The sequence below is a fragment of the Uloborus diversus genome, chromosome 6 (genome assembly GCF_026930045.1).
Source record: "Uloborus diversus isolate 005 chromosome 6, Udiv.v.3.1, whole genome shotgun sequence".
Classification (NCBI taxonomy): domain Eukaryota; kingdom Metazoa; phylum Arthropoda; class Arachnida; order Araneae; family Uloboridae; genus Uloborus; species Uloborus diversus.
Genome location: NC_072736.1, coordinates 132682878 through 132703044, shown reverse-complemented (window position 1 = coordinate 132703044; position 20167 = coordinate 132682878). Strand labels below are relative to the sequence as shown.

At 31.5% G+C, this 20167-nt stretch overlaps 1 protein-coding gene across 1 annotated transcript in view; it reads right to left on the bottom strand.

Moving 5' to 3' along the window:
- Positions 1-441: 441 nt before the first annotated feature.
- LOC129224987 (single-stranded DNA-binding protein 3-like) overlaps positions 442-20167 on the bottom strand; it is a 158638-nt gene continuing 138912 nt past the window's right edge. Inside the window, exons 13-19 of the mRNA XM_054859535.1 lie at positions 17519-17561; positions 15040-15078; positions 13884-13947; positions 9130-9200; positions 7458-7545; positions 825-934; positions 442-465 (exon numbers count right to left, since the gene is read on the bottom strand). Coding sequence (XP_054715510.1) covers positions 442-465; positions 825-934; positions 7458-7545; positions 9130-9200; positions 13884-13947; positions 15040-15078; positions 17519-17561 — 439 coding nt within the window. The remainder of the gene's footprint in view (positions 466-824; positions 935-7457; positions 7546-9129; positions 9201-13883; positions 13948-15039; positions 15079-17518; positions 17562-20167) is intronic.

Sequence of the window (20167 nt, the reverse complement as noted above, 5' to 3'; positions counted from 1 at the left end):
ATAGTTTTCATGATTCGAACCTTGTTGTATCAATGCTAAAGCTACCCGTGATAAAGCCTAGAGCACAGAATCTTGTATAAACACTATGGTCTTTCTCCGTCTCTCTTTTTGTTAGATTCTTCCCGCGAAAACTGTCAACTGTCGCTACAAGCGTGCAGCACCCTTCCTCCCCATCCTTTCACTATTAGCAAAAAATTGTGGAAAATGTTTAATTATGTCTTACATTTGATTCCTTTAAGCAGCTCGTTTTATTCAAAAAGCCCTTTATTCAAAAGCAACTAACCACCGATTCCATTACCCAGTGCTCACTGTACTTCTACCTATCCCCCCACCCCTCTACAGTATCACAACAATGCATCATATTATTCAAATAATAAGATTCAAAATAAGATAAAAATATCAATTTGGAAATTACTTCTAAGCAAACTGCTTATTGCGGTGTCATGACTTTTTTAAAACAGTCGACTAAAAGACATTCTCCCTCAATTAAAGGTCAAAGAAAAAAACAACTTCTAATTTCTGGAAAGGATAACTATGCCCAATACCCATCGCATAAAATTACCACAGACTCGATGTGCATTGTGCAAGTATTTAAAATTTAATCAATAAAAGTGTTAAATCTAGTAAACAGTTTAGAGCCTATTAAGAGACTATAAAGAATACATAAACTTCTTATTTATAGCAAGTTTTTAAAGCTGTAATGAAAAAAATCAATTTCAGGAAAAACTGGGAAAAATTCAATTACAAATCCTCAACTCCCATTTCATACAATAAAAAAATTGATAGCAAACCAAATTAAAATATTAAAAAAGAACTAGACTCACATTGTCTTGACCATAACCTGGAATGCCATAATCTCCCATTTGTGGTCCATCTTCCCTAGGTGTGCCTGGACCTGTAGCTGGAGAATTTTTCATTCCTTCCATACCATCACCTAAAAAAAGAAAAGCACAAATATTTAGCAGTGCACTCACTAACAAGGGTGCAAGAGATGATGCAATATGATTAAAAATAAATTAACTGCAACAGCATAAAAACCTAAGCATTTGAACAATGCAATCAGGCATGAGATTGGCAAAAAGGGAAAAAGAAGAAGGTGATGTTTTGCAGTAAGTTACTGCCCTAAGCCAGGGCTAAGGCAGAAATACATGAAATACACCGCTAACTCAGTTGCCTTAGCCCTGGCAACTTACTGCAAAATACCATGCTTTGCCATCAATCTTTGAGTTAAACCGCATCATTGCTGCGGTCACTCATCTGGTGTGCTAATTCTAGATTAGCTACCAGTTTGTTTGGCTGTATTGGCTACTTCAAGAGGTTTTTCACCTCCAGCTCAGTTACTTCCTATTCCGGGGTGATGAGTGCTAAAAAGCACAAAACTGCAGTTCTCTGATAGAATGACTGAGCTGGCGGTGTATTTTAGGAAAATGATGTGAAATGGAAAATTGAAAATATTTAAAAGAATGTTTTTACAAATTGAGTAATGACTCTAAATTTAAATTTGCTTGAATTTTTTATAGGAGACTAAATTCACAGTAGAATTTTAACTGTAGAACCAGAGGAATGAGGAACCTGCATGGTTCTGGTAATCGCGGAACGTTGATTGATTTGAATAGTCTTCTACTTAAAACTCCCAAAAATCAACTCAGTTTTTAAAAAATCGACTTGGATTCTTCAAAATTACAGCATGAAATTAGCTAAAAACGGAACAAAGCTCACGTGACACAAAAAGAGGAGGAGCATGCACAGCGTCAAGATTCAGTCCCTGGGTTACAATAGAACCGGTTCCGAAGGAGTCGAAACGAAGGGATAGGAGCGCAGCATGGTTTGCCGTTGTTTATTGAAAACAAAGGTGCTCTCATTTTGATCTTCAAAAGAGGAAGAGGTGTATATCCTCGCTGAATCACCCGCCGTCAACCCCCGAAATTCCGACAACAAGAAAATTGACTTTGAATTGAACATCAATATTTTATTCACAAGTAAATTACTTCAAAATGTTTACACAATAAATTAAATACAGAGCATTTATTGACCCTCTATATGTCATGGGCTTACGGTTTATTCACAACCCCCCCACTTTGAAAAATTCATTTCGAGCTGTACATCATTAACTAATTCAAAATAAAATCACTTTAAAGTAAAATTTAAAAATTAATAAAGAAAACAAAAAGGAAAGATTATTTCCATATTTATGGATACCACTCAGAATTTTACAAACTAGACCAGTGCCAGTGACTGCAGGGCTTGATTAACTAAAATTGAGGCCAAGACCTACAATGCTTTGGAAGCCCCCCCTCCCCCCCTCTATTCTATCACTTTAAGTCAACACAAAATAATGTTTAACATTTACTTAAAACATGATTGATGATTTTTTTTTTTTCATTTTCACAAAAATACATGAATTTTTAATGCTGTCATTGGTTTTTTAAAAATTTGAAGCCCCTTAGGAAGATTGACCCCAGGCCCAGGGCCTAGTAGACATGTCCCTTAATCAGGCCTGAGTGACTGTCACAGCTTGCAAAAGATGCTGACATTCATAAAACAGTATTTGTGTTCATTAATGAGGCAGAGCACGTCACGTCTTCGTACGACCCGGGTTTTGGACGCAGAAGTTAGAGCAGAGGAAAGTAATACAAATTAATAAATGAAAACTATATTAATCTTTATTGTAACTCCTTTCGAATTTTCTACTTCTTTCAATATGTTTTTAAGTAAAAAGGAAATATGATTTTAAATTTAAAATTTTTGAGAATTTATCATTTCTTCAATACGTTTCTTCCTCATTTTTATTGTTTGCTCCTAAAGTATTTTATTTATTCATTATTATTTTTATTCATGAATTTTGCAGACTAGAGATGCAAATCATTCAAAAAGCCCCTTCATTTTTTTTTTAAATCTTAAAAATTACTCAAAATTCAAATCGAGACTTTTGATTTCAATAATTGTTTTGAATGCAATAGTTGAAGCAGAGCAAAATGAAATAAATCAATAGTACATGAAAAATAACATTCTATCCTCAAAGAAAATAAACTCGTTTCAATTTGAAGAATAAAAAAAAAGGAGAAGTGATCAGGGATAGCTTTTGTAAAAAGTAGAACAATTTTATATAATTAATATACAATTCTGTTATTTTCTGTTAAGTAACTTTTGCAACAGAAGAGTGAATAACACAGTTTAGTTTTCTCTCTCTCTCTCTTTCTAGTAGTGTTGATGGCATTGCACTATTTTTATCTCTTGGTACTCTAAAAATATTCAACTTGTTATGTACGATGCTGAATATTTGCAATGAGATACAATCTAGTACTTGCAGTTCGGCAGTTTGTGCGTGGAGCCATCTTGAGAATGATAGCGATGTTCTATATACGCACGTGCGTCCATGCCAGAAGGAGCGGGGAGCGGGAATGAATCTTGACGTCATCACCGGAGATGGGGAAACTAAGGGGGCGGGGTAAATCGGGGGCCTTTAAAAATTAATTAAAAAATAACTAGCAGTCCGAATGAACTGAAACCGGTGTCTATCGTTATAAAATGGCTTAAATTTTCATTTTAAAAAATAAAAAAAATGCATGCAGGTTCCTCATTCTATAGTGCAGTGGTTCCCAAATTTTTCTAAGTCGTGACAACCTTTGAACAATCTCTTTCACAGGAACCTAGTCATCGATCTCAATAATATATATTACAGCTGTGTTGCAGTTTATCTCGAAAATAAAAGTTGTGTTGAGTGATGCCTGTGTTCAACAATCAGGTTTAAATTATTTTTTAAAAAAATTGTAAAATTTCTGTTCAACGCATAGATGTGAGCAATTTTATGACTTAAAATTTAAATTTATACCTCTTTGGATTTTTTAAAATTCCTAAATTTCAGTCATTTTTTTAAATGGGCGTTGACATTCTATCCCCCCCCCCCCCATGCCTATAGGAGTCAAAACCCTCAATGTGAATTCCTGAGCAAACAAGGATATTTGTGCCAAACTTGGCAAAGACAGAACTGTGGATGGTCATAAGTTACCCACACGCACATACACACTGTATATTACAGATTACAGATTCAATAAAAAGGCTTGGATGACATCAAGTTTATTTGAAGAATAAATACAAAAGTTAAATGTACCAAAAAAACGAAAAGTTATAGTGTTTTGTGGATAAATGTCTTGAACACTCCAACACACAAAATTTGAAGTCGATAATACTGCAGTTTCTACCTCTAAATACAACAATAAAATTACAACTGATGGATCAAGGTGTAATAAAAGGCTTAAAGCAGGTGTTTCTGAGGAAAACGATAAATGTCATTGAAAACAATTCAAGCACATTCAAGATTAATGTGCAAGAAGCTATGAGATTGCTTTCTAGTGCTTAGAACAATAACGTTTCTGAAGATACAGTAAGGAACTGTTTCTTAAAGTGTGGTTTCTTTCAAAAAAACACTCGGTGATGCGGTGCACATGGAAGAAAATGAACAAATAACCTTTGAAAAAGTCGAAGAAGGTAAATGCTCCGCTTTGATAAAATTTGATGAAAACAACGTGTATTCAGTAAATTACCGCCCAATAGCCAGGGCTAAAGCAGAAATACATGAAATACACCGCCAGCTCAGTTATTTCCAGCCGAGGAATGCAGTTTTGTGCTTATTAGCACTCATCAGCCCGGCATAGGAAAGTGACTGAGCTGGAGATGGAAAACCTCTTAAGGAAGCCAAGAGTGCCAAACAAACTGGTAGCTAATATAGAATTAGCGCAGACCAGACGAGTGACCAAAACAATGGTTCGGTTTGAAAAGATTTCAGGCGACAAATTTATGGAAAACAATGAAAATGATGAGAGTGTTAACGAAGAAGAAATATCAGAGATGCAGTCTCAAGCATATCAGAGGCTTGTTCTTCTTTTGAAGTTCTCCAGAAATATACAGAGAGTAGAGGGGAAAAGACACCGCTGTGTTTAAGCACGTACAAAAGCTTGAAGATTTCTCTTTCTGTAATCCCAAAAAGGTTTATCGCAACTTAAAAAACACATTATTTTAAGAAAGTATGAATTAAGAATAAAAAGTTTGATTATTTTTGATTTTCCTTTTGTTCTCAGAGTTTTTGATTAAACTAAGCATTCTAAATTCTGTACTTTTGTCTGTAATATACATGTTAACAGGGGTGAGAGTGGTTGGAGAGCAAAACGGAAGAAATCCAAAAATTCATCTGAAGCACATGAGGAAAGAACAATATCTAAAAACGGGTAAAAAAGCTTCCAGAAGGAATAGCAATCAAACATTCAACAAAAAAGTGTGGTTTACTAATTTGAAAGTACAACAAAACTCTCCCATGCTTATTCGCATCAAATATTTGGGAAGAACTTAAAAATATTGCACATAATTATTGTTTGCTTTCAAAGCATTCGGGTATTCTTAAAATTTCAATAATAAAAAATATCAAGGCTTAAATACTTGCGACAAAGAACCAATAGACTAATTTAACAGGTGCATTATAATGAACTTCAGTCTATGTTTCAGAATAGAATTTACATTCAACTTGTGACAAAAATCATTCCTAGGAATTTTTTTAAAAAAATTTATACGAGTTAAAGATCACTGAAATTACAAATTAGTTGATCATGAAAACTATAAAATTTTCTAAAACATTTAACAGGCTGTAAAATCCAAACTATTTCAAAAATATTTAGATGCTTTCTTAAATGCAGAGAAAGAGCAAACAAGCAAAATTTTATAAAAATCCAAGCCTGGGTGTCAAATCACGTTTTTATGGTTAATTTTACATGGTATAAAAGAGGAATTAAAATGCTAACAAATAAAAAAAATACTTAAATAATGAATAAAATTAGCCATGTTATGCTAGCATATAATAAAATAACTCAAAACTTTTAAAACAATTTAAATATTTTGAGGATGCAAAAGGATTGAAATCTATAACAAAGCACAATATTTTGTTTGCATGTTTCCAAAACATAAGTTTATGGTGGAAATAGAGCAGGATGAAGATGGAGAGGGGAAATAAGGAAATGAATAGAAAATATGAGAAATATCAGAATATTATCAGATTTATCAGAAACATGGGATCGCTCAGAGGTCGGAAAATGTGAAGCAAGGAAGAAAACTTTACAAAACAAGCATGGCAAAAGCCGAAAAAATCTCATCCCTGTATTAATTAAAAATATTCGATGGTTTTTAACACTGAAAGAAGTGGGTCAAACTTTCGAAAAGTTGAAGTTTTTCTTCGATCTCTCTAGATTCAAGTTAGCAGAAATTGACTGCATTTTAAAATCATTCCCCCCCTCCCCTAAAAATGCCAATTTGAAAATTTTGATTTTTTTTTTTTTTTTACTGCTGATCAGTAGCATTGAATACTACGTTTTCTGAAAAGGAGAGCTTCTGCTTTTGAGTTTAATAGGTTTCAGGGGCATTTGGAAAAAAAAAAAGAGTTTTTTTTCAGGAACTGTGTATGTAAAGGCAGACTTAAAAACTGAAAACTTTATTCAGTAGCAAGTGGTCAGTTGACACTTTTAATTTAGTTATACAGCCCCATTTTCATTTTTAGCTGCTGCTTTATCCAGGAATTTTTATCTTTCATGAAAACAAGAATGCAGTCTTTAGCTGGTTTCAAAGCCAAAATTAATCTCTGCAAATAATTTTTGAGCATAGTGCCTTCTTGCTTTCACAAAAATGAATCCTTGATAAAGTGGCAACTGAAATGAAAATGTGGCTACAGTAATAAAATTGATAGTGTCTTACAGCCATTTACTGCTAAATGAAATTTTAAACTTTTCTGTCTAGCTTTACATATAGAGTTCCTCAAAAATCATCATTTTTTCTTAGGTCTCTAAAACCTGTTAAAATCAATAGTGGAAGCCCACCGTTTCAGAAAATGTAGCACTCAATCATACAAAAAAATGGTTAAAAAAAATCAAAAATTTTAAAATTGGAGTTTTTGAAAAAAATTCAAAAGTTGCCCAAGTCAGAGGGGTCAGCAAAAGGGGTCTTGGTGCAGACTGCGGCATTGAAATTTTTAGGGGGGAAAGGGTATTTAAGGGATATTTTTCTTTTTTTGGGGGAAGGGGGGGGGACTCTTGATTCGGGAGGCTTTGGGTGAGATTGGGGAAGGGGTGCCTTTGCTCTTAGGGGAGTTGACACCCCTGCGTAAGTCCCCCTTTTCGCTACATATGTTCATGATTTTGAACTTGACACCTCTCCAGCCATCCAGAATAATGTTTTTGCTTACCCTTGCAAACTAAAAAAAAATCGACTTTCAGACAGTTGAATATTGAAAAAAAAAATGGGGGAGGGGTTGGGGGCAATTTTAAAAGCAATACAAAATTGTAGTGATATCAATTAAAATGAGCACAAAGAGTATTTAAAAACTGGATAATACAATACTGGTTCATTTGACATTAGAAAATAGCTCTGAACATGAAAAATTTATATATAGCAAACATGACAAAAGTAGAAGAAAACACTACCTGAGGATATGCCATTAAGAACAGGAGGTCCCATATCAGGGCCCATGGGACCCATGGGGCCATCAGGACCAGGACCCATTGGAAACTAAAAGGAAAGAATTATTCTTTAACTAATAATACCATGTCAACATTATATTACAATTTATAATATAAAATACAATGAAATTTAAAATTTTACACACTAAAATTTAATAGACATTCTCAGAAACAAATGGATTGTGATGCACTTCCATGTCATTGAAATCCATTTTTTGAGAAATAAAACAGCACATTTGCAAAATAAATAAATAAATACACACATTGAACAATCATAAAGTAATTCAGGGTTCATACTCTTTAGGGAGGAAAAAATTCAAGCACTTTTCAAGCATCGAAATTCATTTCAGATATTTAGCATTTTTATTCATGATATTTAGCGGGATTAATCCCGCATAATCGAAAGCCAGATCCCACAGGATTTCCAATCCTGCAATTGTTTTTCGATGCAGAGTTTTCCCAACTTTTGCCGCTCATAAAAGGACAATTTTCACGAGCATCAGCTGAAATTTGAACCACCTCGTATATCTTAGTGTGATATATGATGAACGGTGGATTTACCATTAAAGAACACAATAAAAAGCGAGTGTATTTTTTTTTGAGATTGAATTGGTATGCTCAGAGGTCTCAGGTTTCATAAGTTTAGCAATTGAAAGAAGGCGTAAAAATTATAAACATTTTCAAAACCATGACGAAAATTTAAAATCCAGAAAATTACGCTTCTGTAATTCAAATTGCAACACCATCTGGAGTAGCCAGATATTGGAGCACTTCTGTAAGTTTAAGGAAGGCATTCAAACATGATCTGACTGACTAAAAATGACGCCCTAGGCGCACAACAGTTTGGAGGCCCCCTGAAAACTCTTTAGCGGAATGCAACGGTTGTTTTACTGGTTTGGGGACCGCCTGAACGCATTTTTGGCTTAGGGTCTCCTTTGTTTATCACAACTATGTAAATCAGGTGCATTTATGAATCCTTTTTGTGGCTCCACATAATTGTGACATTAAATTTGCTACTGGCAGAATGAATAAAAAATATCCTTTAAGGGTGTTTTTTATTTCCAATTAACAAGTCATATTTTATTATTATTTTGAAAATACACGTATATTTTGTATACTTCTAATGATATACATAACTCTATAAGTAATTTGAGGCATCTTAGGAAAACAGGGCCCAAGGCCCAGGCCTAGTTGGTACTGTATTCAGGCCCTACATTCAAAACCTTAAACTTACTAAAAGTTCACAATATCTTTCTTTAAAGAAGAAAGCAATAAAAAGCCCGACATTGTTTATGTATTTCTCACAACTCTAAAAGAGGCGACAGAAACTTGTATGAAACACAGGATGACTCATATGAAAGTGTAGTAAGTTAAACTGCTAAAGAAGCTCAAGTTTTTGAATGTCTTTTTAAAGTGAGAGGTGAAATCAACAAAGTTAGCCAAAAATAAAATAATAAATAAGTAATCTAGCAGAAAATTAATAATTAATAAAACATAATTTTTGAAATCAAAAGACAAATATCAGAATAGTAAATGACATGTTTTATAAAACTGTAACAAAATTATGAACAAAATCAAAGTTTTATAAAAACTAAACATAGCATTAAGCACAAACAGAACATAATTTACTTACTCCTGGCATGTTACCTCCTGGAACCGGTTTCATCATAGTATACATTCCGTCTGGTCCAGATCCTGATGAATCTAAAGCAGATAGCAATCAATTCTTTTTGATAACGAGCAATTATTTCTTCCCCAAACGATTAATGATTAGGCAAGAAATAATTGAAAAACATAATTTAACAAAAATAACACATGCAAACAAAAAATAAAATTGATTTATGATTCTTCATTTATTTGAATTAACAAGCAGTATTTATTTATTTATTTAAATATAAATTGTTACCTAAACTTGCATTAAAATCTGAACCTTTTTTACTTTTCTGATTTTTCAACTGATACATTGTTTCATAAGGAATTCTATAAACGACCTATATCATAGTCTGAAAATTTTGAGTGTTATTTTTGACAGGTTTTGCATTTTGACATCAAAAACACCTTCTTAACATGACAAGTGACAAAAACTGTCAAAAACCTAAGTGATGCCGAGACAATAAAAAAGGCGAATTTTATTTGTTGTTAAGTATTTTTTTGGTGTAGTATCAGTATATGTTCAGTATTTTGAGGGAGTAATTATCTTCAGATCTGTTGTGGTTTGTTGATCCTGAATAAGGCTGAAATTGTACTTTCTGGATGCCAAAACAAGCTACCTGATATTTCTTGTAATGAAAAAAAAAATAAGGGTGACAATATTAAATTGGCACAACTCAAGAAGCAGATTAAATTAGAAAAGTTTAAAAAAAAAATCAAACATTGTTTACTGCAGTGGTCCCAGTTTTTAAAATATGTAGGGGGTGCTGAAATAGGGTCCAAAAGGGGGGGGGGGGTACAAACAAAGAAATATTTTCAAAATGTAACTCGTAAAAAAATGTGGTTCAGTGTTTTTAAGTAAGAGTACAAAATGGAAAAAAACCGACTTTTACTTTAGGTTTTTACCACCTAATAATTCCACCACTACAAAGTGTCAACATTAATATTAAAGCAATATTTTACCAGAGAAACAATAGTGATGATTATAGAATAAAAACATCAGTCTAATTTGTTCTTTTGTTTTGTTTAACTGAATATAAAAAATATATGCAAAAAAATATACAAAACCAAAGACCAGTTTATACTGATATTTTAAAACTTTTAAGAGAAAATAAGAGTTTTAAAAAATTTTAGGTACTAAGATTTTTGTAAGTTAAAAAAAAAAGGTTGAATATATTTAAAATTGTATAAAACTGAAGTATTCTTAGAAATGTGGAAAAATATCAAATTAAAAGTTATCTATTTCATACTGCTCAAAAGAATCATCATAGATTCGTAAAGAATTTAATTGAAAGACTGAATGCACGTTTGAATTTTTTTTATTAATTCTCTTCATATTTTAGTGCATGTTGCACCGGCAGTTGATCCAATATTCTTTATTTTTTAATTCTAATTACACTCCTCCCTCACCTCCCATGGACATAAATAACGTAAACCAATAGAGAAGAATCTGCTCAGTGGAAACCAGAGTTCGAAAATATCGAAAATATCCGATATTTTGATATATATCAGATATTTTTAATCAACCCTAACTCAAGTCTTCAAAATAGTAAATGCATCTTCAAAACACTCTTTATTTTTTATATTATTATTACAATATATAACCTTAAAATTAAGGTTTTTTTTTTTTCATTTTTTTTTCTAATGTTTCATTTTACATTTTTATAAATTTTAATGGAGTTAACTTAGCATTGGCTGTTTTATGCTTTTTTTTTTCTGGTAGCTACTTTTAGTTATATGACTTAGGAATAAAAATAGGCAATAGTCTGCACACAGTCATAAGACTTTTTTTTTTTCTGACAAATGTTTAATAAATAATTAGGCACTTTAAATATGAATTAAATTGTTACATTACTAATAATTTTATATATATATATATATATAAATAATGTTATATTACTTTGTTATATTAATGATGTACTAATACATCATAAAAATATAGTACATAACTTTTTGGTTGTTTTTAATAATAAATGAACAATATTACTATGCTGATATAATTTTTGTATTGAAAATATCATAGTTGAAAAAATAAATATAAAAAATATCAAAATATCATGATGCTTTCAAAATAAAATTCGGATTTATATCGTGATATGTATTGACTGATATATATCGGTGAACCCTGATGGAAAGGTAAAAGAAAAGAAAAAAAAAAAAAAAAAAAACTGAAACAAACATTTTTTTTTCTTTGAAGGTTTCAAATGATGTCTTGCTATTCTGCCTTACGAAAAACATCTTGATTGTGAAAGAGCAATGAATTAGATTGGTCAAATAATTTGGAAATTTACAAGGAAAAAAATTATATAGTATGGGAGAATAAAATTCCTTTCAGGATTGTTTTTAATAAAAAGCGTAAACACATTTTTGTGTTTCTAAGAGACCTAAGGCATTGCATTTATTTATTTATTTATTTTTTGCTAAGAAAAATCATAGGCAACAAAACAAGTTCAGTTTTTAATGCTCTACAGCTATAGAATAAATGACTCTATCTACAATTTTCCTCACAATTACAATATTTGAAAGAGGCAAAAAAAGTTAGGTAACTTAGTAACTAGGTAACTTCCGTGTTTGTTTTTCACTACAATTATTACTAATGTTTTTATTTTCAAATATTGTACAAAGAAAAATTAAAAAATGCATTTTGTCTTTGTTTCATAAATGAAGAATCATTTTCCATCAGTTTAAAAAACAATAAAACAGAAATTTAATAATACTAATCATTATGATTTAAAAAAAAACAAACATAGATAATAGTTTCAAATACAATACTGAAAGAAAAATCAAAGACAGAAGAGGACCATCCAAGTATTTTAACAAAATGAAATACAATAGCTTAAAAACTACTAATCATAAACGATTTAAAAAATGAAATTTTCAGCAAGCATTCAAACATATTTATGCTCAAGAACAAGCTGCATTGTTTTTAGGGCAAAATAATGAGGAAGATTTGATTTTGGTTACTATAGATGAAAATAAAAGGTTTAGTAAATTTCTTAGAAAATGTTTACATTCATCGATAAGTTTAGAATTGAAATCTCATTAATTTGTGAAACTAACCTTTTGGGTGATTGCCTATTAAGGTAAAAATGAAAATCTTTTTAAAAATTGAGCAAATTAAAAACAAATTATTCCATGATATTTCCATGTGAGAAGATTCCTCGACTACTCCAACTTAACCGGTTGGGTGACCAGCGTGTGTATGCACATCTTTACTTTTCCCCATCAATTCACTTTTTTCTTCAAACAATGTAATAATAACAATGATGATAAAATAAATGTTCACAAGAAAAGGACATCAGCTAAAAAGCAATCTAAATAACAGCAAAATATGCTCCATGATTCATCCATATTGGAAATGTAAAAAATTTTCATACTTGTATTTGAAAATGGTTCAATTTAACTGTCGCAATTTTTGTAAAAGGCTGCTTTTGAGCTCAAATTTTTAAAAATATATTTCATGGTTAGGATTCCCAGCGAAAATCTTAAGTTGAGTTGTATGGGTTGATAGTAACTGATAAAATTACAAAACTGAAATTAGTTGATTGAAGGCTATGTCCAAAATCAAATTTGAAACATTAACAAAAAATATAAAAATGAAGGCTTTGTTTTATTTGCATTTCATTTTTAAGATATCTTTTTTTAAGTTGTAACAGTTTTGTGATTTGTGAAACAGTACATCCTGAAGCTTTTTCGCAAATGTTTCTTTTTCAGTAGCATACATTTTCATTTGTGGTTTGTACAAGTAATTTGTGCAAACCTTAATAATTTTTTAACTTCCGTAACTACTCACTCACTATTTCATTGAAGAAGCCACAATTTCGGAAACTGTTCCTCGCTGATACTTCATGCACAAACTAAGTGCAAACAATTAGATGTACAGTAAAAGAATAATTTAAACAAAAGTGTTTTATTCCTTTATTGCAAGAATCTGCTTCTTTCTAATGGGGCTGCATTAAAAAGTTTACTCTAGCAGACTTAGTGTGATAGCACCCATTCTGTCATGTGGCACCACTATTGGCTGCTCCTAATACCACGAGAATTTGGATGGCCAGCATCCACACCAGATGGATGCACCTGGGCTCCTCTTCTTCATTCAGGTGTTCAATTGTGCCATCGAGAAACTTTCTTCACATGCAAATGGATCTAAAGCCATTTGTGCTTTTTTAATACGTTGATCAATTTGTGCAAGGAGAAAGTGGATGTTGTCATTAAAAACTTTTAGAGATTCTTGTATTATAACCATAACTGTGAGCAATGTATTGATTAAAAGAATCTCAATCTCCAGTGCATAATTTCAAACAACCATGCATTAAACTTTGGCTTGATTGGCTCAGCGAATTGGCCGCTAGAGTTTCATGTATATTGCCATGCTAAGTACAAAAGTCACATCTGCATTTTTAAAATCAAAATTGAGTTAAGGTCACCACGTGGTTCTATGCCACATATTTCACCTAAATGCAATGTTTTGTAGTCATTTATCAATGGGATGAATATTTTTTTAAAAACCTGAAAAAATTGCATCAGAATCAAATACATGGAGACACAATACTTTAAACAGCACTTTCTCATTTTGAACTCAGCTGAAGACACAACTTTTGTGCTTAGCACAGCAATACAGGGGAAGTTTCTTTTAGACCAATTTAAAAAAAAACAATGCAGCTAAAACAAACAATTTTGGATACTAATCCAAAAATGTGTACTTTCATTTATAATAGCTTCAACAGAAAACAGTACCTTGAGGGCTTGGCATGATTGGTGTACCTGGACCTTGACCACCCGAACTTGAAACAGGAGGACCCTGAAATCAATAATGAATACTTAAAAAAAAGGCATTTAAAAGCAAAATAGTCATGCATTTTTTGTAAGTATTAAGTGGTTAAAACTTGCGATATTTTTAAGGAACTTTTTGAGAAGAATTTAGAAAAGACATAGACAACGCAAAAAAATTTCATTGAACAGAAACATGTAGCAAATTTAATTCTGAGAGTGTAGACTCTTTTTCAACTACATTCATTATTTAAAAAAAGTAAACTGATAGATTTTGGATAATACTTCTTCAACACATTGTTTCAATAAAATGAGATACAATGTACAAAATAGAAAAAAACAAGAATTAGTTTTAAAATAAAACAATTCAAGCATGGAAAAGATTTAATGCATTTCCCTAACTATCATTGAAAAAGTTTCTTAAGATTGTAGCAAAAGCAATATATTTTGCAGGGAGGAGCGGGGATTCAAACCTTGGAACTTGAAAACATCAATCTCTAAAATCAAAAAGTGCAGAAAGATAGCAAATAACTTCATAATGCGATTGAGATATTGTAATAAAAAATATTTTTCCAAAGAGAAATAAGGATTGCTAATTACAGCCATTATTTTTTTTAGTAAAAACTTCAAATGAAGATTACATTGAATGAATCAACAAAAATATAAATAAAGCAAAAGTCATGAAGTACTACATAGTTATCTCCATGCTACAGTAGAGTCCCTTTAATAACGCAAGAGCACTCAATGCTAACCACAAAGTCGTTCATAAGTTAACAAGACATCAACCAGAATATGCACTGATATTAATATCAAAAGGATCAGACTTAAAGTCAACTGATGAGAACACATGGCCCCACATGAAGAAAAACAACCTACTAGAAAACAATGAATAGAAATCTCAGGTACTAGTCGTCAACAAGTAGAATAGAGAAACAGAGACTAAGACAACTAATCACAAGTTCAGAAACGAAAAAAGAATGAGAAAGGGAGCTAACAGAGGTAACACAGACAATTTTCCGTCACAATGAAGTTTTAATGTAAATGGGCAAGAAACAATGATTAGGCATAAAAACAAACATGCATCATAAAAAATGTAACAAAAAGTAACAGAAAAGCAACATACTCCATAATGGCTTCCAGGGGATGATGATGAATAATTCATCTAAAAAATGAAAGAAAATGCAAAAATAAAACATAAAACGCTTATTATTTTTTACGGATGATTTAATTTGTAACATTTTATAATAAAAATTAACCGAGTTCAAGAGTCTAAAAAACCAAGCACAGGGCAAAGTCTCAAAAAAGGAATCATCCACATTGCAGCAATTTTGAGTTGCAGAATTTCTGAATTTCAGAATAATTTTGACTGTCACAAAACTACTCTAAATGACCATGGAACTTTGTCTTGAGCATATTCACTACACTAAAAAAGCACACACATTACTAGGAATATTTTTCAATGTGTTCATTCTAAACTGTTTAATTTCTTTTAAAATATTTTTGATTCAAAAACAAATTTGTCAGCATAATAATTTTTTTCGTTTGAATTATGATGTACAGTGAAACCCTAATTTTACGTTATCTGTTTCATACGTTGTCCTGCTTCCCACTTCATTTAATGCAGGTCCTGGAAAATTGTTATACTGATAATATCAAAATACTTTAAGTTTTACATTACCTTTTTCAGAAAATCCACTAGATACATATTTCGACAAACAGTTAAAGACCCATTCTTATCTATGAGATTTATACCAACACATTTTCTTCTCTAAATTTCTTTTTTCAAAATAAATATGTTATATAGCTGTTTGAAACCATGTGACATTGTTTATGTTCTGTCTTATTGTCCTTGGTCTGTGAGAGGGGCTTCATCTGTTTGACCGACCTTCCTTCGTGAAAATTGAGAACCAGAGCTGCAAATGCTCTTTTTTTTTCTTTTTTGAAAAGCTTCCAGAAGTTGATGAATCATGTGTTATCTCATCTCAACATGAATCCCTTCAATATCAAATTTAATACTCACTTCCAACCATAGTAATGAAGACAAGGAAGAAATAGTAGAGGATGTCCCCACAACTAGTCAAGCGATTCAAAGCATAAAACTCTAAAACACTTTTTACTTGGGAATGCCAACCAATAAGCAAATTTAAAACCAAAAAATCAAGAAACTTTTAAAACTTTTTTAAATATAGAATGTGCTGTAAAAGAAATTGTTCCTAATAACAAAACACAATACACTTAGATTTTTACCCCTGTCTACAATTTTACATTTTTTTTCTCAGTGTGTTATTTATCACTAGTTTGAAAGAATACGTAAAATCGGGGGTTTACTGTGTTATGTTTATGTCTCAGATAATTTCAACTACAAGATTTTTTTTTTCACACTCAATTTACTCAATCTACTGGTACATATGATTCAGCTAACATAAGGGGGTGGAGAGTACAAAAAAATGTAAAATCACAGAACTATTCCCAGGATTGGTCATTTTGCTGGCAAAATGGTATTTTTGCCAGGACAGTGGTTAAAACTACAAAAAAAAAGGGGGCAAAAATGAGAAAACTGGAAATTTAGATGGATTTTAAAAATGTAAAAAATACTTTTGTGCATAATCCCATTGAGACTGAAATCAAAACAGATAATAGAAACTTAATTATGTTTATTCATTATTAATATTTATTTGATAATTAAAACTTAAAATAATGCTAGAAAAAGGTTAGAAATAGATAATATCAAAAAATGTAAAATGGTTCAGGTGAAGAGAATTCAACTGAATATGTGTGAATCGTCATGAACATTTTGTGTGTAATTTTCATAAACTAAGTTAACTTAATATGGGTTTACAACTTTTTTCTCATCTTTCTATTTCACATTAATTATAGTTTTTCTCTCTAAATTTCCAGTATTCTGATAGCAGAGCCAAACTGATATTATTTCTCTGTTAAAAATTAACAACCAGATAAGAATTTTTATTTTAATAGTTATGACTGTTGTTTCATAGTTTAAACCTAAGTCAGTGAGTTATTTAAATGTTATTAACTCGCCGCTTTCTTATGTTCTGCATACAAAGTATTATTTTAAAATTATTTTACTAGGGCAGTACAAAATGAACATTTAGAATAATATAAGTTTAATAACATTAATAATATCATGTATAAGAGATTGAATTACTAAAAATAAAGCTAACTACAGTTGATCCTCGCAAATAAAGCACATCTATTTTTAGCCAGGACAATTTTTGCAGTTTTTTCCCATGGCTTTCATCATTTTTGGACACAAATGTCTCAATTCTAACCAACAGTTCCCAACATAAAGTTCAAATTGAATAGGTGAAAATGCAAAGTAAGGATAATTTTTAAGCAACATTTTACCCAGGCATTTAATTTAAAAGTAGTAAATAATAAAAATGAATTTTGTGACTCAATGAGAAATATGACTTTTTAATTGATGAAAAAAATAATTATAATGACAACACTATTCAAAATTAAAAAACAAATAAAATAATCTCAGTTACAGTTGTAAGCATATGTGAAGATCCTTTTACAAAAATTGCTATTTTCTACCTAAAATATTTAAAAGTATCAAAAAAGATTTTAAAAAATCTTACAGAAGATGTATTTGGATTCCATGGCCGACCACCAGGACCAGGCCTAAATTAAAAAAAAAAAAAACAAGACATTAATTACACAAGTATATTTACACAATGTAAAATGTAAATTGAGTACAGGTTTAAAACTATTTTAGAAATAAGTTATGTTTTTGATTGTGCTTTAATTTGAGGCTGTTGAAGATACCAAAATGATACCTTCTGGTCTAAAACAGGCTGTACCACATCATATAACAGAAAATAATGCTGAAGAGACAATTTGGGACTTTATTACACTTATCCAACCATTCTTGGTAATTATACACCTTAGCCTTCACTTTCCGTATAAGCCCTAAGAGCAACTATTGCTGCCAGCACCAGTGCACAACTCTGCATAGACGTTGGCAGCAATTGCAGGCCAACAGCTATTGCTTGGTATGATCAACCAACTCTTCTCATACGTGAAATACACCGCCAGCTCAGTCATTTCCAGCCGAGGACTGCAGTTTCGTGCTTATTAGCACTCATCAGCCCGGCATAGGAAAGTGACTGAGCTGGAGATGGAAAACCTCTTAAGAAAGCCAAGAGTGCCAAACAAACTGGTAGCTAATATAGAATTAGCGCAAACCAGACGAGTGACCGAAACAATGGTTCGGTTCAACTCGAATTTTGAAGGCAAGGCAGGTATATTCAGTAAGTTACCGCCCTATAGCCAGGGCTAAGGCAGAAATACGTGAATTTCCATCTCCAGCTCAGTCACTTTCCTATGCCGGGCTGATAAGTGCTAATAAGCACGAAACTGCAGTCCTCGGCTGGAAATGACTGAGCTGGCAGTGTATTTCACGTATTTCTGCCTTAGCAATGGCTATAGGGCGGTAACTTACTGAATACAACTCTTCTCAGTTTGAATGCTTTACATAGAAATTAAAAAACTGCAAAATTTAATAATCTTATGTTTCCTTTACATGTTATTAATCACTTTTTGAAACATTTGTGAAATGATAACTTTCTTAGCTGCATAATTTATATTGCAAAATTGCAATGAATTAACTTTACATATTTATGAGCACTTAATGTTATGATTTTTTTTTCTTGTTACTGCTTCATATTTAAACGAGTCATAGTGCGAAGGATGGTAAGAGGAGCTGTGAAAAATTTCCTTGATTTACATTAATAATGACAATGGGTTCCTCTTCTTGTCCTATTTGAAAACCATTGTATGTCTATATAAAATACTGTGCAGTCGAATTTCGTTATTATGTCACCTTTGGGACTGTCTACAAAGTGTCGTAATAGCCAGAGCAACGTCTTTTCTGGAGTAGTTTAAAAATTCCTAATTAAACAATTAATTTGTAATAAAATTATAGATTCAAGAAAATAATAAATCGTTCTTGTTATCTATCAATGAGTTTCAACAAACGTAATTTTGAATTATTGATGGACAAGGGTAAAATCTTGAAAAAAACGCTTTGTTTAGGTTTTTTTTTTTTTTATTCTACTCTAAAATACTTTTGAAAAAGAATTAACTTTTTGAAAAAGAATTAACTTTTTGAATAAATTGTACTTTCTCTTTATTAAACAATTGTACTTTCTACAAAGTTGATTTTTAAGTGAAAAAAAAAAGTTAATGTAGTTATCAGTCAGGAAGAAACTAACTGAAGGACTCAATAGTTTTAGATAGACCATATTCTGACCAAATTATGATGGCTCATCGCTAATCTCAGTCTTCAAAGAATGCTTTTTCTCTTCTATATTTAAAGATTGTCCCTTGTCAATATAATAAGGTACTCAATAATACTATCTTTCTCTCCTGGGAGAAACGTGCAATGACCAACTGCAACTGAAAGTAGCTATGGATTTTCTCTTCCCTTTCTACTTCCTTAGTTCAGTTTTAAAAACCTAAAAACCACCTGCTTTGCATTCCTTTCTATTGAACTTCCTGTCAAAGGCTGAAATCTGTCGCTTTAAGAACTTGACCACACGCCTTGTCATTCTTCAGGTAGCATGCATGAGCTATAATAACACAAGTTTCTTATCTCTTGTCAGAAATTCCAACAACAAACTTTTCCAAGTGTTTTCATTATTTTACTGAAAATATTTTAATTGTAAAGGAAAATTCCTTCTTGTCTGAGCAGATTAAAGTGTCATGGTAATTGGAACTTCACAGTAAAATACTGTCATAAAATCCGGAGCCACTTAACATTGATATTACATGCCAGAAGTTCGGGACTTTGATAAAGTAACGCAACATATGGAGTGTCATGAAATTTGAATGTCGCAATAACGAGGTTTGACTGCACAGTAGACCATCGTTTTAAGCGGGGGTTACGTTCCATGGAAATGCGGCGTAAATCGAAACCGCAAAAATTGAGACCTAATAGTGGTGTTAAAATAGGGGTTAGGTTCCATAGATAAAAAAATACTTAATTCTAGTGATGACTAATTGTGTAGTATGTTTAATGTGTACTTATATAAATTTTTATGCACAACATGAATAAAGAAAACATAAATTAATTTCTTGTTCTGTTTATAAAGAAGAGCTGGCTATAATAGTCTTTTGGCAGTCATTAAGAATTTTTCTCTGTAACTCCTTGCAGAGCATTAATGCATCCATGATCACTTGAGTCAATTCTGTGATAGACTCTTCCTTCACTAACAAATCAGAAATAT